Source organism: Aplosporella prunicola, assembly GCF_010093885.1.
Source record: "Aplosporella prunicola CBS 121167 unplaced genomic scaffold K452scaffold_109, whole genome shotgun sequence".
NCBI classification, from domain to species: Eukaryota; Fungi; Ascomycota; class Dothideomycetes; order Botryosphaeriales; family Aplosporellaceae; genus Aplosporella; species Aplosporella prunicola.
The window spans coordinates 1-20,848 of NW_022983637.1; the positions used below are offsets into that span (position 1 = coordinate 1).

Sequence of the window (20,848 nt, forward strand, 5' to 3'; positions counted from 1 at the left end):
GGTTTTAGCAATACTGGCTTCCCTAGGGAGGGTACATTCTCGCTAACGACCATTATTCCCGTTCCTGCGCTGAATACATCAATCACGGTCTCAATTACCGCCCCTACAACTTGTGTAACTCAGACCCCAGTTACTCAGGCTCCAGTTACTGTGACTGAGCTGGTCACGTCAGTTTCCACCACCACCGTCTGCGATAGCACTTGCATAACTACGACGACAATTCCCGACTCATACGCGCCTCCTGGGACGTACGCTCCTCCGCCTGGACTTCGGCGCCGCGGAAACTTGGAGGTCGATTTTACGGAAGGCATTAATGGCGCCCACACCATATAGGGCACTATTGGCAGTAGCGAATACGCATGGCCTTCAAGCAAAGGTATAGAATACCCCCAACAGATTGGATCTAGGGGCTGCAATAGAGAAGTATCACCATGGAAAGAGCGGTGAGAGATCAGCCCGTGTTGGTTTTGCCTTTTTAATGAGATTACGAATATGAGTATCAGCTGTTTCTAGCGATCATTTAGCATCTTTATTGTTCTGTTTCTTTCCTTTCTTTTCCTAATCTCTTTGGTTCCTCGGTGTTGGCTTTGATTTTGTGGGCTGGAAGGTGGTAGTTGTTCCCTACATGGATTTGTTAAGAACAATCTGTGATTGTGAGGTAACTTGAGACTGGCGAAGAGTGGCAATATAGAACTGTTTTCCCACTATTGACCACACAATTGCAGTGAATTTGCACGGTGATTGTATTCCTGGGCTTATCATATATGGAACTGAACGCGCATTGAGGCGCGTTGAAGCCTGATAGGTCAGTGATAATATCTGTATGGACGCATCCCGATGGCTGTGAAGCTTACACAAAGGGCCAAAAAAGGGAAGATGAACTGAAATAAAATAATTTCTTTTCGACAGGCACGGTAGCGGCACTAGAAGACAATACAGAGTCATCATCGTGATCGGTGAGCTGAGTGGGTAGTTGTTTTGCAGAGACAAAGCATTGCCAATCAATCCAGGAAACGACGACATACGATCGAAACACTCTTTGAAACAGTGCATGGGGGCCCAAAGTATGACGGCATAACCCTTTACAAGATTCATTGGCCTGGAGAACTTTGTTGCTACAGTGCATGCCCATATGCTGCTGCGGCAAGCGACATGGGCGTTGTTGGATGTTTGAATCGTGCCTTCAAGCCAACTGTATTGGCTATCGTACGTTGGCATCTCGTGCGGAACCGTCCACATGCGGATGCGTCGACGATGCGTGAAGAGCGTGAACGGCGTCGAATCTTAGGCATGAAATGTTGTCGAGAGGGTATTGGCCACGAAGGACGATTGCCGCTGGCTTTGGTGGAATCAATGCAGAACCCGCATGATTGTTACACGAAACTTGACACATTCCCATCTGCATCCTAGTCTCTTGCTTCAATGTTTCGTCTCTTCTTTGACCGTCCTTTGGCTTTTGAATGTTCGCCGCTTGACTCAACCCCGGTCCAAGGCATTCATTGGCTGAGGGCTGCACCTCCTCCAGCATTTCCCCTGCTGCATCTAGACGAATCAGTGACTGGGCATGACGTCTGCTAGAAACCCACCGGAACGTAATAAGCGCTCGAGGACATTTTTGTAAACAGGTACATGTGGTGCGCGTTTGGTACAAAAAGAGGCGGGAGGCGCAGGCGGAGCTCAACACGAATAAAATAAAAGGTCATCCGGCACCGTCTCCTGCCTCAGAGAAGAGCTTGGGAGGGGTCGCAATCCTGACAGCTATTTCACGCAGATTCGACGCGGCCTAGGATCCGAGGGATCAACAGAAGAAGCAGACCACTCAGCGGTCGCCACGTAGGCCTCGCACTAAAGACTGCTCGACATCGGCGGTTGAGCGAAATGGACTAATGTTACTTTTTGCAGTAGAGACTTTTGGAGGCCGGAAGACGACGCTTCTACACCAACATGGACAGACAGACAGACCGACGGGTACATGGCGTTGCTGAGGAGCGCGATACGAGTCAAGCCAAGTGCAACCGGAGGAGCGGCAAGAAGCCGAGACTTGTTTGTTCTTTCTTCTTCTTCTAACGTAGGACAAGCACGGCGACGCCTCTGCAGGACGAAAACAGCCACGATGAGGGCGTGCTGACGGTGGGAAAGACAGCAGCAGCAAAAGCAGCAGCAGCTCAAAGCCAAACCAAAACCCAGCAGACGACGAGACGACGAAGACTCACCGCCGAACACGAGGTCACGCAAGCACCATGGCTGGGAGGCGACAAAAAGGCCGTTGGCCGTAGGCATTTGGAAAGGTGGGAGGGACGGAATGTTGGAGTGCGGACACGGGAAGTGGAGAACCCCGAAGCAGACTAGTGCGCATGTCACGTGCCGCGCTATTCTCCACATCACTCGACCCTCTGACCGACCTCCTTCCTCTCAACACATCACTCACCTGCCGTAGCCGTCTGTCGCCCTGGCCTGCATCCTCTACCACCCGCCCGCCCACAGACGAGCCTGTCTTCGGCTGTGTTCGCGGCGTCTACGCTTCTATTTTGGCTACGCGACTCGCACGGATTCGTCACTCAGCGGCTACAGGCTGCCTCTCATTGAAAGCGGGAAATCCTATTAACAATCTGTCCGTTACGCTGTAGAACACTGGCGTGGGCGCATATCCTCGGATCTCGGCCGCCAGAAGTCTCCGCTCAGCTTCCACCCGCGCTTCCACTCCGTCTTGCCGCCCCAAGTCCCCTTCCCACCCGGAAAACGAGTGGTTCTCCTCCAACAAAATGAAAAGACCAAAGAAAACCTTGAAACAGAAACGCCACCTCTCCCCGGACCCTCCGTCTCTCAGTGGTTGCTGCCGATCCCTTGGAGCCTCCTGTTTCGCTCGCAACTCAGGTCGTAGATCTCCGAGTCCAAGGACCTGATGATGTCCATAGACTTGTCGATAGACGCCTTGAACTTGCCACCCTCCCGCTGCCAGCGGTTGACACGCTCCACCTCGGCTGCCCGGCGTCGCATCTTCGTGTCGATCTTCTCGCACAGCTTGCACTTCTGGCTCACCGGCACCGTCGTCATGATCAACTTCATACCGCAGGTTTCACCAATGCGGTACTCGCGGTTGCAGTGCTGGCGGAAATGGCCCCACTTCCAGTCGCCGCAAACGAACCGGTGCTGGTCGAAGAAGCACATGTTTCAAGAGCTTGGCCAAGACTGAAGATCTCTTTGATTAACTTCGAGGCGCGATGCCGCAAGAGCTTGGACCATCTTACCTTCTGATATCAAAGAATGATATGCTGTTGGACTGATTGGATGAAGTTTGCTGAACCTGAGAAAGGTCAACCACCGAAGCCTGCTACTGGGACTGGCTCCGCTTTACCCACCCCTTTGGCTTGCTGGATCCTAGGACGTCTTCGATTGAATCCTAGTTGGATGGATTCTTTGGACAGGAAGAGCTGGTGGCTGCCTCAGAATTCGAAGGCGCTTGAAGAGTATTGATGAGGATTGGGATAGGAAGAGAAGTCAGGAGTCGATGCTGGTGAAGATGATGCTCTGATGGTATCAAGGCCGCTATTTATGCTTGGAGGACTACACCGACTGTCATCAGACCATGTCTGACAACTCTTCCTGCTGGACGACGTATCCCGTTTCCGTCGTCTGTCCATCGCCGCTGAATTATCGTACCCCACTCCGTGGTGGCCAACGATATTGCCACGATTCAACGGATCACCCCCTAAAGCCGCTAGAGGATCCATGAAGGCCGGCTGCAATGATACCCTAGGCCGCGCCGGGCGTTCCAGGCATGCAAAACCATATCACATTTGCTTGGGATCTTCGGCGAGGTGGCTTTTCTTCCGCGTAATATCTCCTCCTAGGGACAAAATGCCTCATGCTCCTTGTCCCATGCTGCCCGTCGGAGCGCGTCGAGAGACATTGATGCCAGCAGTCGAGGACTATCACATTTTTGGCCGGACGAAGGTCGAGGTTGTTGCGCCGAATATGGTCACGTGGTCGCCGTTTCCTGCCGGGCCATTCGCTCGTTCCCGCCCCTAGCCTTGCCTCGCTAGATGATTGGATATGGTTCTTCTTGGACGGCCATTGCCTTTGTTTAGTGCGGGACACAAACGTGCGAGCCACCGGACGTTTGACGGCTAGTTTCCCGCGGGCCCAGTAGGGGGGAAATGAAAGGCCATTGAAAGACCTATCCGAGAGCATTGGGTAGAGCCCATCTTGGACAACGCCGGTTGTGCTCGGCTCGAGCGTCCTGTTTCTTGCCTCTCCTGTCTCCGCGTCGAGGACGGACACATTACGAAGCTGTTGCCGAATCTAGCCACTGCCGGACTGTCAACGTCACACTAACTAATCAGCGTACAGTGTCAGCGGCCATGCATAGTATCCCCGATCAATCCCCTCGTGCTCCCATCTATGCGAGCCTGGAAGTTTCTTGGCAGCCGCCGTCTCTCCATACCCACAGTAACCAGCTGCAGGCATCGTTGTCCAGTCACCTTATCTTGCCTCCATGCAGGACCTTTTCGTGGGCATGGTGTCCGATCATACCATGCACCGGCAATATGGTCCACTGGCACAAGCCCGTGCATAATGCATGCTCGGCTGGTGCCATTCTCCTCAGCTGACCGTCCTCCCGCTCCTCGGCTTGCATTGACTGCGCGGGACGCATTGTTAGGCTTGTTAGTACATGCATGCTGACAGGCATTTGGTGTTAGGTAACGAGCTGGCGCGGGACTTATGCGGCAGCTTGCCCGTCATCGCATATCGAGGCAATCGTTTGGGTCTCAAAGGAACGCTAGGCTCGACCGAAGTATGCCCCATCGGAGATCTTCTGACGTGGCGAGCGCGGTTTGGTTGATCTTTGAGGTGGCTTTCTTCCCGGGGTATCCATCTCTTCGTCGAAAAGAAATATCTGTGCAGAAGGTTCAGCCTGGCTCCGCTTTGCGTATGCCGCGCCTCGTGGCATGGTTAACTTGCTTGCACCACCCTGGCCAGCGTCACAATATCACCCTCACACGGACGATCAGGCCCCTACCTGACAAGAGACGCCGGTTACCCCGCGTGGTTGTGCTTCGTGTATGGACACAGCGCCGAGGATGACTGAAGCTTTGACGTTGAGGTGGCGAGCCGTATGCATCATGATTGTGTTATCACGCCGCCAACCTTTCTTGCCTGACAGCGGCGGCAGTCACCGGGGCTTGGTGGACCAATGCGTGTTCACTGATTGATTGCTTCACTGCTGCCTCGTTTCCGAGAGGGTCTGGAATATAAAGGAGGGCTGGGAGGGGCAAAAACAGCTGTCTGGCAGGCGCGATCGGTCTCGCTTGGTGTCTGCATGTTTTCCAACCCGGAGCAGACGAGGTCCGGCTCAAGACTGGAAGCAGCAGCAAAGGCGACGGCAAGCCAATCGGCCCCAGAAATAGGATAAATGCTTCGCTTGCACGCTCAGAGGCCAAGGCCCGTCGTTTTTCGGCCCGTGGAGGGCGGCGTCGGCGTGGTTTGACGACGGCCGACGTTGAAATTTACTACATGCAGGCGCGTTCCAAGCTGGCGCTCTCGAGCGTCATGTGAATAGTATTGGATGCAATTCACCGGTCTAGGTTTGTGCACACAGCGAGCGTGAAGCACGGGATTGTCGCTCTGTGCGAGTGCGAGCGGAGGCAGGTAGGGGCGTGTAGCAAATAATGAGGGGCGTGTGGGTGGGCCGGCAGCAAAGCCCACCTGGCTCCCTGGACGACGCAAGTGAGACTGCCGATAGGCTGGGCTGGGCGTGGATGCTTTTGTAGAGCGGCTTAGGGCCGCCAATGGGGCTCTGGATCCTCGAGCGTCAGACAACGGCCTTGAGTGGCTGCGCTTGTCATGCAGCTCGATGCAGCTACTACCGACCTGCAACCTGGATTGGCCCCACGATGCGCTGGAAGGAGCCTAGAGCCTCTTGATGTCAGACTCTATACATCCCTTCGCCTCACTGTCCCGGAGTCAATTTGGCTTATGCCACAAGCACGTTTCTTGCTCTCATTTCCCAATCAGATTCCCCTTTAGCAACAGTGGTGGTCATCTTGCCAATGCACCTCCATGACTCGGACCACAATCGAGGTGCGCTAAAACGCGTGATCAAGGTTTTGCGGCAGCGGTACGCCCTCCGGCCATCCAAATTGGACCGCCTAAAAGCTTCGGCGTCTTTCCAAGCTTGACAGCAGCGCAGTGTACACGCCATATCAAGACCAGGACGCTGGTGACCACAACATATGACATAGCTGTGAGATGCTATCCACGTCTTTGCAGATGATGGACAGCCGGAAGGAAAAGGAGTTGTCCTTCTTTCCGAGATAGGACAGTGAAAACTGTCTCCTTTCACTGTCTCCCTTACAGTTTTCTCCATAGAACCACCTGCACTCAGAAAGAACAAGTTCGAAGATGTCGCCACGGATCTTACTCCGTTGGCACCCACTGGGCCAAGCCTCAAAGCACAGCCTTAAGCCAGCTAGGTACAGTGGCGGTAATAGCACCGGTTGATGACGATCGATCATACACAGTTGTACCACGCTAAGTAAAGCCAAACGTCAGATCAACCAACGAAGGCCGTGTGTTTTGCGGAACGGGCACGCCTTGTGTACAGGACTGTTGTTAGTTGTTGTTAGTTGTTATTAGTTGGAAGTTACAGACAACATAGTCAAAGGATGAGTAAACGAGGCCTCGCCCAGATGTTAACTCAATTGGCAATGGCCGTGTATAGAAAGCTATGAATGGCAATCCCTAGAATCGGACTTCACGTATGAGTTGTCCTGCACAGGGAAAAGTTTACAGAATTATCTCTACCCAAGAATTGCTGCGGAGGCAACGCAGAGAGCTCTAGAGTTCCCATGCAGAGCCACTCCTGGCTGCAATGCTGGGGACGAATGAAAGTTACTCCCTGTAACCAAGCTCTTGGTCTTCAGTTTCCATCATGTAAGTTACCAAGCACTATTGAAGATGTTATTTGGCTTGGTTCTAAATATAACGTCTAATAAACAAGGCTCAAGTGACATGTGTGACAGTCGGACACAATTTGCTACAGCAGCTAACATGAAATTCACGTGCTACTTTATGGTGACGTCTTGAACCACGATGTCCTCGTTGCACATAGCTTCGCCATCCATAACCCCATGGACGATGCATTCTCCAAGCAGTGTGAACTCGTCTCCGCTGGGTCGTAACATAAGTGGTATGTCACAACCTAGCATTATGAAGATTATATCACCGTCTCGGGTGCCGTAAGGCGCCAGCCCCATGTATCCGCTTGAGGTAAGAACGAGGACTCGTCCAACGGCAACACCCATGGTCGAAGTGTAGTAATTGGATGGGAGGATCCATGAAGGCTTCGAGAGATCGTCAATCAGATTGCCAGATGAACGTCTCTGGTGCTGGTGAAATTGTGCTGTTTCACCGATGTAGTTGTTTCTGAGAATTCGCTGAAACACTTCTCTTCCAGACTCGCCCGTCCCTGGGTACGGTGCGTGACATCTGCCTGCTATACTGTCACATTCATCCTCCCACTGGGAAATTAATGCCCGCTCGGCTTTAGGATCTGAGATCCCAGTGAAATCTAGGTTGACAGTCCCCGCTAAATTGACCGTATCATGAAACTTCCCTGATACCTGAAGTCTCCCGTCCTGCCGTAAATGAAACTCTCCTGTAGAATCTCCGCCTGCTTTGTAGTCCTTTGATCCCCAAAAGCAAAGTGGACGTACTTTGGGATTGTAGCTCCAATCGGGAACCCAGGAAGGAAGTTCCTGCTCCTGGTTGAACGATCCTGCACAGCAGAGCGTCGTCATGGCGCGATGGACCTTTTCTCGCTCTTTCCGTCCTTTGCTGCAGCAACCAAAATAGCAAGAGTCTCGCATACCATCGGCGCAACAGGTCCGTGGTTGATGGGCCGCCTGGATGGTATACACGGCAAAGTTTACAAAGACATCCGCTGGAGACTTTGAGTAGTCCGGCGTAATGTTGTGCTGGCTAAGTTCCAGCAGAGCGTAAATTTTGTCACGAGGATCAGATGCGCCAAAGTCGCGGCATGCCAGCATGAGGTCAAAGAGATCCGGTAGCTCCGATTGCGCGTTTTGCAGCTTTATTCTGTTGATCCGGGAGAAAGGCAGTTCCGTTGCCAGCCCGGAATCTCTGATGTTCCAGTTTCGGTAATCCTCGCAGTCTAAGTAGTTTACTATTTGACCAACCTCGTTCCAGCTGAACGTAGCTTCTCCACAAAATATCTCAACATCTGCTGAGAGAACCGCTTCTTGGATGACCCACACGCGTGAAAACCATGGACGTTGTAAGACGGCCGCCAAGGCCTGCCACTGCTGTTTCCCCGGGCTCGGCAAACCGCGACTCTCGCCCAAGGAGTCCCATTCAAAACGGAGCTCCGGGTCGGTCTGCGTTTTTTTCAGGATTTGGCGCATAAGGCTCAGACCACACTTGAGGTCCAGCTTCGTCCCATCCTCGAAATACTGGGTGTCATCGCCTAGCCACACAATGACTCTGTCTGCAGCCCTATAGATGGCTCCCATGAGGCTGACTTGGCGGTTGCGCTCCTTGATGTTTTTTTGGTCAATACACAGTTGGTCGATCCACATAGTGACGACGTGGTCAGGGTCTCGGAACCGTCTAAGGGCTCTATGCAGATTGGCTGTGACCAGAAGCGTGCGGCCATGGCACTTGATTGGTTTGTCCTTGGCACCATCACCCCATGTATACGATAGTGCATTGTACTTCTGAGGCCCTGCAGGAAAAGCCTCTGACATGCTGAGCACAATACCGGAGGCGCCGGAGCCTGGCTGGATGTGGACCAGCCGTGTCGTCTTGGCAGAGCGGAGAGGCTGGTAACGAAATTGCCGTGCCATGCTGTAGACATTAAGTTAACAGGAGCACGTTTTTGTCTGAATCATATAAAGCGGAAGACTCAGTGCGGGCCGGGAGTTTCTGACGCGGGGAACAACGACGAGCACCGCGGGCCTTTGTAAGCCCGACCAATCGTCACGAGCATCAACGCTTGCGGCTCAAATCGAAAGATATCCATGACCTTCCAGGGGTATAACGCTCGCCGCCATGCATACAATATTACCACAATGCCGCTAATTTCTTCGAGTTCCAGCAAACGTTGCCCCCTGTACATTTCCTAGCCGATTAATTCAACCTTTTCACCTTTAATCAAGGCAATAGCCATTTTGTGCCTTGTATATCCGGTACAGCTCTGTTAACGCCCGACAATCATTCCTCAAGTGCGCCGGCCGTACTATCATGGGCCACGTTACTTTCGTAGTTTTCCACCAAACGATTTCATGGCACTCTTCAGTCTTGCCATCCGTTTTTTATCCGACTGTTCCGAGTCCGCCGCTGAACTCCGTGGACGAATGTCATTAAAATCGGCGGGTTCGAACGAATTAGATGTTGAAGCAGATGCTTCACGTACGCGAACCAGCAACCGTGCCTGGAGCAATTCCCAGATAGCTTTCCCTCCCTGAGAAGTAGGGTTCAGCCATGGACAGTGAATGCGGTGAGCTTCAACGAGGTCGAGCTTGGTATTGTCGGAATACAACCAAAGACCGGTTCGTTGATGACATTGCTTGCAATAGACGATTGAGTACTTGCCACGGTCCTCACCATACCATCCATACAGAGCGAAGAGTTGAATCCTTTGTTGAATTTGAACCTGGTTCACGTCGATTCGAGGCGGCACTTCATTATCGTTCGATGGTGGTTGGTTGAGCTCCGGCGGAAAGCCTTTAGCCAATGCTTCAGGACTCAGTCCAGGATACTCAAGATGTTCGATTGTAGGCAGTTGGTGTCGAACGCCGAGCAAAGATGCCTGGCGCTCAAGAAGCCCAGGCTTGATGTGATCCTCATAGCTCGCCATAGGTACATGGTATATGTCATCTGCGACGGTTAGCAGCGCAGTAAAGACTGGCCACAAAGTCAGACAGTAGCTTACCTTTGCAGCCCGCCTTTTTCCATAAACATCCTTCGTCATGTCCCTCGACAATGAGCTGAGCATACCGCTCAACAAGCGCTTCGTCCACTTCTTCAGTCATCATGCCGTGATCCTCATCTTCCCCGCCGTCAAGTTTCTTCTTCTGAGGCTCTAACTTGATGACGATGCGCTGCTCGCAGCCGCCCTTGCAAGCCACGGTATTGACGGCCTCGCATATCCAGCCTCGTTTGGCCCACTCCACCTCACTCAACCGGTCAGGCTTCGGCGCCCATCGCTTGACGTCGGCAAATGTCTTGATGCGTTCGATGAACAGTTCGTGGCTCCAGGGCACGTAGTTGGGCGTCTTGCGAGGCTCGGCGGTCTCCTTTTCTTTGTCCTGCTTGGAGTTTGCGCCGACAAGGCGGACGCTCTTAGCCCGCTGCTGTAAGGAGAGGCGATCGGTGGATTCACGCGCGCTGGCGGCGGTGCCGGGCCTGTCGTCCGAGGCAATGGAGGCGGCGTCAAGCGAGGTGCGGGAGCGTTTGGAGGGCGGTTCTTTGGTGGCGGCGGCAACGGACATGGCCGAGGTGTTCTTTTCGCGGAGGGAAGCGAGGCTGGTTGTAGAGGAAGCGGCGGTCATGTTGTCGAGTATCTTGTTGAACTTGCGTTTGGACGTGCTTAGGGCCGCCATCGTTAGCGTGGCGGTACAGCTGTCTCGGGTTGATAGGTAGCAAGGCTCGAAAGCAAGCTCCGGGTGGGTAGCTCTCGTTGTTGACGTCGGCGAGTCGGCGCCTTTCCGTCTTTCGCCCGTCACCCAGCCCGCAGGCCCGCCGCCAGCAGCCCGCGTCAGCTTCCTGGATTGCCCCACTAAGGACTCGTAAGGAGATAGTTAAGCTAATGAGGGGACTGCGTTCGTCGTCATCCTCCCCTTCCTCGTCCCCATATATCCTTGCCTTTTCGCTCGCAGCCCTGGCGCTCGCTCTCCTGGCTTCCTTTTCTTCGCGTCTCACCCTCCTCACTCGAACTTTCTCCTCCCAACTCCCCAAGTCGTCCGTCATGTCCTACTCCAAGGAACTCCAAGTTGCCGAATTGGCCGTCCAGCGCGCTACTCTCCTGACCAAGCGCGTCTTCCAGGAGAAGGCCAAGGGGACCGTCTCCAAAGACGACAAGTCCCCCGTCACCATTGGCGACTTCGGCGCCCAAGCCCTCATCATCAATGCCATCCACGCCAACTTCCCCGATGATGAGATTGTGGGCGAGGAAGAGGCCAGCACGCTCCGGGAGAACACCGAATTGCGCTCGCAGATCTGGGACCTGGTTCAAAAGTCCAGCCTCAACCACGACGAGTCTGAGAAGATCCTCGGCGGCCCTCTGAAGAGCCAAGATGCCATGTGCGATGCCATCGACCTTGGCCGGAGTGCTGGTGGCTCCAAGGGGAGGATCTGGGCATTGGACCCCATCGACGGCACCAAGGGCTTCCTGAGAGGAGGCCAATACGCCGTGTGCCTTGCTCTTATGGTCGACGGCCAAGTCAAGGTTGGCGTTCTGGGTTGCCCGAACCTGCCATTGGATGACTCGCAGGCTCTGGATGCCGGTATCGGTGCGGACCAGACCAGCGAGGGCAGGGGCGTGATGTTTAGCGCTGTCGAGGGCCAGGGCGCAAAGGCTCGTCCCATGAGCGAAGGCGCGCTTCAATCCAGCCATGCCATCTCCATGAAGGCCCTGTCCGATATCTCGCAAGCCACTTTCTGCGAAAGCGTTGAGGCTGGACACTCTTCGCACGGCGATCAGGCGACCATTGCACAGAAGCTGGGCATCACCAAAGAGAGCGTCAGGATGGATTCGCAAGCCAAGTATGCCTCAATTGCTCGCGGTGCTGGCGACATCTACCTTCGCCTGCCCGTCAAGAAGGGATACGAAGAAAAGATTTGGGATCACGCGGCCGGTGACCTCATCGTCAGAGAAGCTGGCGGTCAAGTCACTGACGCCAATGGCAAGAGGCTGGATTTCAGCATCGGCAGGACGCTGAGGGACAACTCTGGTGTTGTTGCTGCGCCCAAGGCGGTTCACGACCAAGTCATTGCGGTCGTCAAAGAAGTTCTTGCGAACAAAGCGCAGTAAATAGAATTTTGTCGTCCCCAAGACAGACACAGTCGCGTCTGTTTTTGTCCAGTCCAAATATACCCAGAAATAAATAAAATACAGTTTCTGTACAATTGCGCCAGTGTTCTGCTCTATTTGATCTTCTTCGACTTAAGTTTGATCGTCTCGCCGTTGACGAATATACCCTTGCCCTTGTATGGCTCGGGCTTCCGCCATGCCCGGATTTTGGCCGCAAATGACATGACCGCAACCTTATCAACTCCTTCCAAAAGTATACGGGTCGGCTGGGGCGTGCTAGCCTTGACGCCCATTGGAATTGGCAGCTCGACGGGATGTGTGAAGCCGACCTTGAGGTTGACGAATTGCTGGCCGGGGAACTCGGCCTGGACGGTGGTTGCTTCTTTCTCAACGGTTGCACGGTAACCGACGCCAACAAGACGCAAGATGGCGGTATGGCCTTCTGACACTCCTAAGACGTTGTTTTGCAAGTATGCCCGAATGGTGCCTGGGAGAGAGGGGTTCATCAGCGAATGCAGTGAAACACAGACAGGAAGAACCAGACATACCCCACATCTCACGCTGTTCTTTCTGCTTAGGCTTCAGGACTTGAATGGTGGGCGGGCTGTCGGGAGTGGCGCGCTCAATGCGAACAAAGGGCGGGATGGACATAGACAACTCTCCAAGCGGGCCCTTGACGACGGCTGTCGAGAGAGGCACATCTCGGCTGACCCTCAGCCCTCTTTGAGCTGGCGGCGCAAGAACCTCGAGGGTCACCTCCGGCGGAAGGGACAGCGGTGCCCGGCCGATCTTGGAGGCGCATGGCGCCGAGACACTGAAGGCGCGGGCATTGGAGGCCACGCAGGCGTGCACGCAGCGCCGACGAGCCGTTGAGAACATGGTAGGTGCTGCTGCGGTGCGTCGTTTGGTAGTTGCGGTTGCGTTCTTGCCTCGTTCGCGCTAGCCGATCACGTGCCTCGCGACACGTCTCGTCATGTCCGCCCCGCGCCTCGTCGCGTCCTTCCCCTCCTCCACTTCGTCTTCAACCCCACAATCGCTCCACGACTCAAAGGCTTTGAAAAGGGCTAGTCGTTGCATTGTGCCAGAGGTTTATTTATCAATCTTCACTCAAAGTCGTGTCGCAGACGCGTCTACAACACCAACTAACACAACAGCGCTAACAAGATTTCAACCAACACTGAACGACTCCTCAATGAACATTGGACGACTCGTCAGCATGCCTCGTCTTCTACATCTCAGGACTTTATTCCTCGTCGCCTTCATGTTTCTGACTCTCCAGCTCACGGTTGCCGTTTCTACTCAAGACACTGACTTGAAGACAATGTTGCTCCGCACGCCAGTCCATGACCCTGTGGTCTTTGAGCAAGCTCACAAGTACATTCAGAACATGCAGTCTAAAGCCCCTTGTCAGCAACTCGCCGCCTCGACGCTCATTGATGGTTGCCAGTCACTCGACGTCATGGGTGCTCAGGCCGCTCGTCTCTCTGGAAAATCCCTTGAGGAGGTGAAGAAAGAGTATGCTACCCGCTTGGCCATCTGCGAACTGCGCGATATTGAAGGCGGTGTCCCCGACGAGTGCATCTTGTTCAACCCTACTGGCCAAGCCTGTGGCAAGCCTCACTCTTGGCTTTCCTTCCATCCCCGTGCACGTCCATCTGGGGAAGATCTCAAAAATGTCTGCTATCCCGCTCACACGTCGAAGCACCTGGAAAATTGTTATTCAAGGCTTTATAAAACCCCGCAGATGTGGGTCAGCCTCAGCAATGCTCAAAACAACGCTCATATCATCTGCCAGGCCAGTCGAAGTGCAGTTGAAAATGGTAAGATATTTTCTTTCTTACTGATCAAGAAGCGCTAACTGTAGTAGATGAACATCTTAACATGCTCAAGGAATCTGTAAAGTCACAGCACCACACGTCAGAAGCGCTGTCTAGATTGCTTCAAGAGACAGCTTCTCGTCTCGAAGAGCACTATAAGTTCGTTGAGATCATGCGTCAATTCCAGGCTGATGTTACTGCGAGCCAAGAGGCCGCCTTGGCTAACGCTGACGGACTCCTTGACCGCCTGATGGCAAACTTTGGGACCGGAATCAATGCTCTCTTTGGTACTGTCGCCGAGAACACCGACAATGTCTTTAAGAAAACCCGTGCCAGCCTCAAGTCTCTTCATGATGATGCCACCGAGCATCATCAGGCACAGGCAGCGTTTCAGGAGAAGTCTCTGAGAGCGCATCAGGCGCTTGTTGAGGCCGTTGACAACTCGCTAATCGACATACGCGATATTCACATGGCAGACATCATCAAGCACGCTCAAGAGGCCTACAACTTAATGGTAAGCCCATCGGCAGATGCATGAAATTGGAATACATGCCACTAACATGTACATACAGACTCAATCTATATTCGGTTCTCAGCAACTTCTGGAATCACAGCTTGCATTAAACATGGTATGGATTTGCCCATTATCCACTCTGCCTAGGGTTCACTGAAGCTAACAGATTAGTATCAAAACCGCACGCTGGAGGCTTTTGAGAGTCTGAACAATGACCTAGCTAATCAACGTATCCTCATCGATGAAAACTCTGGAAGGATTTCAGCCATGTCTATCATGACTTTGAACGACACTTTCAGGGTCTTCTTGAGTCATGCCTTTAATTGGATATTCCTCGCCATTGCCTTACGGATAGTTTACCCTTACAGCCGCACACTGGCAGCCTATATGGGCTGTGGTGGAGGTCAGTTTCCCCGAGGCTCAGTCTTCGTCAGTTTTTTAACAAAGTCCCAGTTATTGCCATCTTTCTCGACAGCTGGCTTTTGGACTTACTGCAGTCTTCTCCCTCACTGGCAGACTACCCCCAGCTCCAACAAGCTGTCTGGATTTGCGGCCTCATCACACTCACGGCGGGCGCCCTTGCTATCATCGGCGCGCTGTCTTATCGGTTCCTCGTGTTGCCGGCCAGAGATCGCAGGAATAACTTCATAAAGTCAAAATCTGATGTGGTCCTTGAGTAAAGACATGCGGTCATCAGTCAACTCTGCGGATTGCCCGCTTCCTTAACCACACTGGATTAAATCACGAGATAAACGTGCCTTAATGGCTATAACATCGACAAATACGCGTCTTCTCCCATTTTCTCAACCGACTGGCAGCGAGCGATAGCTTCTATTATTCGAAATACTTACGCGGGCGTTCGAGCTATGGCGTTTTCAGGTTTTGGGCATTTCAAAATTTATTGTTAATGCTTTATTGGAGCTTGCTAGGGAGGTTGATCACAAGCACTGAGTTAAATTCAAAGTGCATTCAGAGGTACAATAATTCTCGTTTTGCTATGGCGGACTAAGAGCCTCAGATAATGGACCGGTTAGACGAACGGAAGAATTCAGGTAAAATGGAGCACCTAAGTTTCTGGCCGAAAAATAAAGATTGCTCTTCTTCCAACACTTCCTGCTTTCATGCTTTCAATGAAAAAGTAATTTGCATGCCTTATGACTTTACTATACCAATGAAATTGATCAGTTTGACTGTACTCGATCGGCTGTCCCTGATCCATATATAGGGCAAAAGTAAGAGTAGTACATCATCCTTATGCGATTGTTGCATACCAAATTGGCAAAAACCAAGATGTGGTTCCAATGATATCAGCACATATGGCCCTATTCGCGTGCCTGTTCAAATGAAGTATAAACCGCGATCACTGGATCGCATTTAAGAATCCGGGTTACCTTACATACAATTGCCTTTCAGTGTCTAAGCAACCGTCATAACCTAGGTCACTTCTTTGACAAAAGAAGGCCGAGAACTCCGCTTCATTCAACCCCGCAATTAACATATAACTGAAACTTTCAGCGAAACCTTGAGGCAGTGGAGTTGTGTTGTGAAAAATAGAAGAGCCAGAAAACCATTTGTGAGTTTTGGGGAGAAAAAATCCATGAAGCAGTTGTTATAACCCCACTATTCACCATTGTCGCTATCAACGCGAGCGGATGGCGTGTCGTAATGACGCCTAGGCTCGTTAGGTGTGCCAATAGGTTGAGGTGTAGGGGTTTCGAAGAGCTCAACGTACATTTGTTTGCCGCTCTCTGTATCAGACTCAGCGTAAGACGTGATTCCAACCTGGGCTTGAATTGCTTGAATCTGTGTAGGCATAACTCCACTGAGTTCCGTAGGTTGTGCGGCAGTAAATGAGCCTTGGGTTTCGTTGGGGGGCCTGAGTGAGTGGGCAAGGGCGCGTTCCTCCTCACTCATTCTTCTGTATTCTTTGTCGGCTTCTGACTGGAGATACTGGCACAGTTTGTCTCGGCTTCCTGGGAGGTGCAGAGCAAGCCGATCCTTCGCTTCTTCGAAACACAACCACCTCCTCACGAGGGATGGGACAGTCGCAACGTCAGGCTCCTCACGTTCATCACTGTTAATGGCTTCTGTATCTGCCTCGGTCGTTGATTGATCGCGGCTGGTTGCCGAAGCATTAGTACTCAGGCCCAATAGACTCGCAGAAGAGGCATCGATAGCCGCTCCCATTGTCGATGCTTGGCTGACCGCAGGTCGACCTACTTCAACGGCCTTTGTCAGTAGTTGTCACGAACAAGTCTTTCGTAACGCTTACCTGATGCCAATTGAGAGCGTGGTGTTGAAAGGTTGAATAAATCCAGGCCATGAGTGCCATTCTTTTCGACATAACAAAGTCTGCAGACCTGCTGGCCGCAGTCGATGCATTTCTTGAGAGTTGAGATGTTTCTACGGTTGCATATGGAGCATTTCGCCGTGTGAACAGTTACGTCGTCGAAGACCCCGGAACAAGGCATTCTCGTGAACTGGAACAGGTCGAGGTTATTCGTTTGTGGGGGAGTTTATAGAGAGATTTGGCAAGGGGTAAAATGATAAGGTCTTAGATACTTCTCGGTAATCAGGTTTCCGCCAGGCAGTGATACCAGAAGTGAATGTATTGAATTGAGGTGAAGAGAATTGAACAGGCAGAACCAGGGCGCTTTTATATGCGGTAACTTTGACGATCTGAAAGGGACAGCATGGCAGGCACCGTTAGCAGGTGACCCTCTGATTTGCCTGTCAGGTACAAGTGCACAGCCTGCGCAGCTTCACAGAGGTAAGGCAATAGCCGCACAAAGGAAGTCCATGCCCGTGATAACCACACGTGCGCATTGCTTGAGCAGCTGCAGTTACCTGATTACCTGCCATATCCTTGAGTCACGCCAATGGAAATTTGTCTTAAGAGGGCCGACCTGTGAATACTCCAAAAGAGATTGATCACCATATCAATAACGGCTAGACAACATTGACACTCCAACAGCAGCCGAGTGTCAAATGGATAAAAGGCAGCCTCCGAAAGAAAGTCCTGTAGCTTGTCGAGATAACTGAATCGATGATCTGTTGCATCGGGATACCATACGACGGCCACTGCAACACTCTCCGTACTTCTGCGGCGGTCAATAGCTACAGGCTTTGATGCATGGTGAAGGGTGTGCAACTATTTGAAATACAAAGATTGTGTGAAGGAGACGACACATGGTTGAAACGGAAGCTGCAACGGAGAGAACCTACCGGGCGGAAGTGGCGGGGATTGGAAGTCTTGACGCGGGCGCGGACCAATTCCCACTCCGCGCTTCCGCGCCACAACCTATATCGCGACATCATAGGTGGTAAAGACTTTAAAAGGCACACTGAGGTGCCTGCCAGTTCATCTCCTTTCTCCCCTACTGGCATTTCTGCATTCCCAAAAATGTCCCGTGTTCCTCTCTTAGCAATATCATCTGTCGCTGGGAGCATTCTTCTGAATCGCTACGCCCCAGCCTACAACCTTAGCGACTCGCTGGTTATTCGTACCATCGTTCTTTTCTGGGCACAAGTGTTGATTCTTTCGACATGGTCGATGCTTCTATACCCCCATTGCTTCAGCCCCATACGCCGTTTACCCCAGCCGGTGGTGAGCACATCCTTCGGTACACATGCAAGTAGAAGACGTTAACCGGTTGGCCACAGGGAGCTAACTGGCTGATGGGCCATTTTGGCAAGATCAGAAAAGAGACTACTGGAGAGCCCCAGCGCGAGTGGATGGAAACAGTACCCAATGACGGCCTTATTTACTATAGGTTCGCTTTCAACAGCGAGCGCGTTCTACTGACATCCCCAACCGCCTTGGCTGAAGTGTTGGTGCATAAAAATTACGAATTTATCAAGCCACAGCAGATTAGGCACGGTCTTGGAAGAGTACTTGGTATCGGCCTCATCTTAGCAGAGGGTGAAGAGCACAGGCACCAACGAAAGGCCCTCATGCCTGCATTTTCCTTCCGTCACATCAAAGACCTGTACCCCGTTTTCTGGAAAAAGAGCCAGGAAGCCGCTGAGTCCATGGCTACTGCCTTGGAGCAATCATGCAAAGGCTTGGAGAAGAGCTCCGCTATAGATATAGCAAATTGGGCATCTCGTGCCACGCTTGATATCATCGGTGTTGCCGGCATGGGCGAGGACTTCAACGCTTTACAAAACCCGGAAAGCGAACTGAACGTTACGTACCGCAAGATCTTCTCCCCCAACAAAGTCGCGCGCCTTCTGCAACTGCTTGGAGTTTTGGTACCTTTATCCGTTGTACGCCGTATCCCCGTAAAACGCAATTTTGAGGTTGCCGATGCGGCCACGACTATCAAGCGTGTTGCATACGATCTCATTCAAGAGAAAAGGCAAAAAATGGAGAAAGGAGAGCAGCGAACCGACGTGGACATCTTGTCTGTTGCCATCGAATCGGGTGGTTTCACTGATGAAGAACTTGTCAATCAGGTCATGACCTTCCTAGCCGCTGGTCACGAAACTGTTGCCGCGGCCATGATTTGGGCAGTTTACCTTCTATGCAAATACCCGCATGTACAAAAACGCCTCAGAGAGGAGATCCATGCAAACATCCCGTCTCTGCACACTACTATAACTTCTACGGATATCGATCGTCTTCAATACCTCAACGCCGTTTGCAACGAGGCTACTCGTATCTATCCACCGGTACCCATGACTCTGCGCATTGCCGCAAAAAACACCACGATTTTGGGCCACTTCATCCCAAAGGGCACAACCGTAATCATTTCACCATGGGCCATCAACACAAATCGCCAGCTTTGGGGCAACGATGCGGACGAGTTTGACCCGGATCGCTGGATGGGACCTGGTCGTGCTAACAGCGGTGGCGCTGACAGCAACTATTCATTTTTGACTTTCCTTCATGGCCCTAGGTCTTGTATTGGCCAAGGGTTTGCGAAAGCAGAGTTCGCGTGTCTATTAGCCGCCTGGGTTGGGAAATTCGAGATGGAGTTGACTGATCCAAACTGGAAACTAGAGGTCCAGGGCGGTATTACAGCTAGGCCTAAGGGGAACCTACCGATCAAGCTTACGCCATTAACGAGCTGGTAAAGCAGAATATATACAATTAACTGTCCTACCTCAAAAACAATAATATTAAGTTGCTTAACGTCCCTAGTAACCTATAAATGAGATTGACTACTCAGCGAGATACCTAATTAGATATTAAATATCCTTCTTAGGCTTCGTCGGGTGCTCTCTTAGTAGACGAATTTAGTAGCGATTATCTAGGCCCTAGTTCATAATAGCTTACTAACCTTAGGTGCTTTAATTCTCATGTAAGTAACGCGTAGGCGCATAAACGAGATAGACGAGTAAGCAAGATCGCTAAGTACTTAGGATATCTACTACTAATAGCCGCTATTAGAAATTCTCTCTATATATACGTAATATAGCTATTTACTACTAAGATATATATACTATTTTTTCTAAGTATTTTCTAAAATATATATATTATTTTTAAGATAAATATATCGGCTACTTCCTACTAAGATATATACTTTTTTTCGAATATTTTTTAAGACATATATTCTTATAATATACTATAATATATTTATTTTAGGAATAGTATATATATCTTAGAAAATATTTAAAATATATATATATATATATCTCTTAGTAAATAGCCGAATACTAAAACTATCTATTATAGTATATCTAGCGGATTTAGCGAATCTAGCGAATATAGTAACTTTTATAGATTTAAAGTATCTAGTATATCTAATAAGTCTAAGTCCTTTAATAACTATACTTCTAAATTAAATTCAACGGCTATTTACTAAGATATATATTTTATAATGTTTCTATAATATATAAATATATTTATCTTAGAGTTTTACGCTATATATATATAGTATTTTATTACTAAAATTGTATATCTAAGAAACGTAGTTAAAAAGTATATATATTTTAGAAAATAATTCGAATTATCTATATATTTTAGAAATAAAAATTTAAAAAAATATATATCTTGGAAATATTTCTTAGAAAATATATTCTTAATAAATTAAATATATTCTTAAAAAAAATCGAATATATTCTTAAAACAAATAAATATATTAATAAAATAAAAAACTGCTAAAAAAAATCTAAAGAATACTAATATATTATTAGAAGAATATACTCCTAAAAAACATAGTCTTAAATATATATATTCTTTAAAAAAAATTCTTAAAAAATCGAAATAGATTCTTAAAAAAAATATTCTTAAAAAAAATATTCTTAAAAAAAATATTCTTAAAAAAAATATTCTTAAAAAAAAGCGAAATATACTTATAAAAAAAATTAAGATATACATATTTTTAAAATTTATTCTAAGATATATATATCGAGAAAGTCTCTCTAAGATAAACAATTTTTTAAGTATTTTATAAATATATATATCTTAATTTTTTTTATAAGTATATTTCGCTTTTTTTTTTAAGAATATTTTTTTTT

General features: G+C 50.2%; 9 protein-coding genes across 9 annotated transcripts; 3 read left to right on the forward strand and 6 right to left on the reverse strand.

The window, feature by feature from the left end:
- Positions 1–1,777: 1,777 nt before the first annotated feature.
- Positions 1,778–2,602, reverse strand: K452DRAFT_16639 (uncharacterized protein). Its single transcript, XM_033535732.1, has one exon. It carries the CDS (start codon positions 2,380–2,382, stop codon positions 1,846–1,848), a length of 537 nt encoding a protein of 178 aa, XP_033391169.1. The 5' UTR covers positions 2,383–2,602; the 3' UTR covers positions 1,778–1,845.
- On the reverse strand, positions 2,466–3,185 carry K452DRAFT_293196 (uncharacterized protein). Its single transcript, XM_033541519.1, has one exon. It carries the CDS (start codon positions 3,166–3,168, stop codon positions 2,824–2,826), a length of 345 nt encoding a protein of 114 aa, XP_033391170.1. The 5' UTR covers positions 3,169–3,185; the 3' UTR covers positions 2,466–2,823.
- A 3,879-nt stretch (positions 3,186–7,064) lies between these two features.
- K452DRAFT_281500 (uncharacterized protein) lies at positions 7,065–8,834 on the reverse strand (the record flags this gene model as incomplete). Its single annotated transcript, XM_033539498.1, has 3 exons — positions 7,871–8,834; positions 7,581–7,822; positions 7,065–7,343 (listed from the first exon to the last, which is right to left on the reverse strand). Exons 1-3 carry the CDS (start codon positions 8,763–8,765, stop codon positions 7,065–7,067), a joined length of 1,416 nt encoding a protein of 471 aa, XP_033391171.1. The 5' UTR covers positions 8,766–8,834.
- Positions 8,835–9,036: 202 nt separating this feature from the next.
- K452DRAFT_281504 (uncharacterized protein) lies at positions 9,037–10,668 on the reverse strand. Its single transcript, XM_033539499.1, has 2 exons — positions 9,953–10,668; positions 9,037–9,897 (listed from the first exon to the last, which is right to left on the reverse strand). The coding sequence occupies exons 1-2, from the start codon at positions 10,620–10,622 to the stop codon at positions 9,272–9,274; spliced, it is 1,296 nt and encodes a 431-aa protein (XP_033391172.1). The 5' UTR covers positions 10,623–10,668; the 3' UTR covers positions 9,037–9,271.
- A 319-nt stretch (positions 10,669–10,987) lies between these two features.
- K452DRAFT_303527 (uncharacterized protein) lies at positions 10,988–12,052 on the forward strand (the record flags this gene model as incomplete). Its single annotated transcript, XM_033542736.1, has 1 exon — positions 10,988–12,052. The coding sequence occupies one exon, from the start codon at positions 10,988–10,990 to the stop codon at positions 12,050–12,052; it is 1,065 nt and encodes a 354-aa protein (XP_033391173.1).
- A 56-nt stretch (positions 12,053–12,108) lies between these two features.
- K452DRAFT_331927 (uncharacterized protein) lies at positions 12,109–12,931 on the reverse strand (the record flags this gene model as incomplete). The annotated part of the gene is made up of 2 exons (XM_033545140.1): positions 12,109–12,539; positions 12,601–12,931. The coding sequence occupies 2 exons, from the start codon at positions 12,929–12,931 to the stop codon at positions 12,166–12,168; spliced, it is 705 nt and encodes a 234-aa protein (XP_033391174.1). The 3' UTR covers positions 12,109–12,165.
- A 337-nt stretch (positions 12,932–13,268) lies between these two features.
- On the forward strand, positions 13,269–15,063 carry K452DRAFT_323041 (uncharacterized protein; the record flags this gene model as incomplete). Its single annotated transcript, XM_033544589.1, has 5 exons — positions 13,269–13,872; positions 13,920–14,383; positions 14,442–14,498; positions 14,555–14,786; positions 14,837–15,063. 5 exons carry the CDS (start codon positions 13,269–13,271, stop codon positions 15,061–15,063), a joined length of 1,584 nt encoding a protein of 527 aa, XP_033391175.1.
- Positions 15,064–15,882: 819 nt separating this feature from the next.
- Positions 15,883–16,985, reverse strand: K452DRAFT_16696 (uncharacterized protein). Its single transcript, XM_033535737.1, has 3 exons — positions 16,656–16,985; positions 16,116–16,602; positions 15,883–16,055 (listed from the first exon to the last, which is right to left on the reverse strand). Exons 1-3 carry the CDS (start codon positions 16,852–16,854, stop codon positions 16,004–16,006), a joined length of 738 nt encoding a protein of 245 aa, XP_033391176.1. The 5' UTR covers positions 16,855–16,985; the 3' UTR covers positions 15,883–16,003.
- Positions 16,986–17,755: 770 nt separating this feature from the next.
- On the forward strand, positions 17,756–19,522 carry K452DRAFT_323042 (uncharacterized protein). The gene is made up of 2 exons (XM_033544590.1): positions 17,756–17,990; positions 18,047–19,522. The coding sequence occupies exons 1-2, from the start codon at positions 17,787–17,789 to the stop codon at positions 19,460–19,462; spliced, it is 1,620 nt and encodes a 539-aa protein (XP_033391177.1). The 5' UTR covers positions 17,756–17,786; the 3' UTR covers positions 19,463–19,522.
- Positions 19,523–20,848: the final 1,326 nt, after the last annotated feature.

Coding starts and splice junctions, on each gene's coding strand:
- K452DRAFT_16639 (XM_033535732.1), bottom strand. CDS start 2,382: ATGTGGAGAATAGCGCGGCACGTGACATGCGCACTAGTCTGCTTCGGG.
- K452DRAFT_293196 (XM_033541519.1), bottom strand. CDS start 3,168: ATGTGCTTCTTCGACCAGCACCGGTTCGTTTGCGGCGACTGGAAGTGG.
- K452DRAFT_281504 (XM_033539499.1), bottom strand. CDS start 10,622: ATGGCGGCCCTAAGCACGTCCAAACGCAAGTTCAACAAGATACTCGAC. Junction 9,898..9,952: donor GAAAAAGGCGGGCTGCAAAG/GTAAGCTACTGT, acceptor TAACCGTCGCAG/ATGACATATACCATGTACCT.
- K452DRAFT_16696 (XM_033535737.1), bottom strand. CDS start 16,854: ATGCCTTGTTCCGGGGTCTTCGACGACGTAACTGTTCACACGGCGAAA. Junction 16,603..16,655: donor ACGCTCTCAATTGGCATCAG/GTAAGCGTTACG, acceptor AGGCCGTTGAAG/TAGGTCGACCTGCGGTCAGC. Junction 16,056..16,115: donor ACAGAGAGCGGCAAACAAAT/GTACGTTGAGCT, acceptor TAACGAGCCTAG/GCGTCATTACGACACGCCAT.
- K452DRAFT_323042 (XM_033544590.1), top strand. CDS start 17,787: ATGTCCCGTGTTCCTCTCTTAGCAATATCATCTGTCGCTGGGAGCATT. Junction 17,991..18,046: donor GCCGTTTACCCCAGCCGGTG/GTGAGCACATCC, acceptor GGTTGGCCACAG/GGAGCTAACTGGCTGATGGG.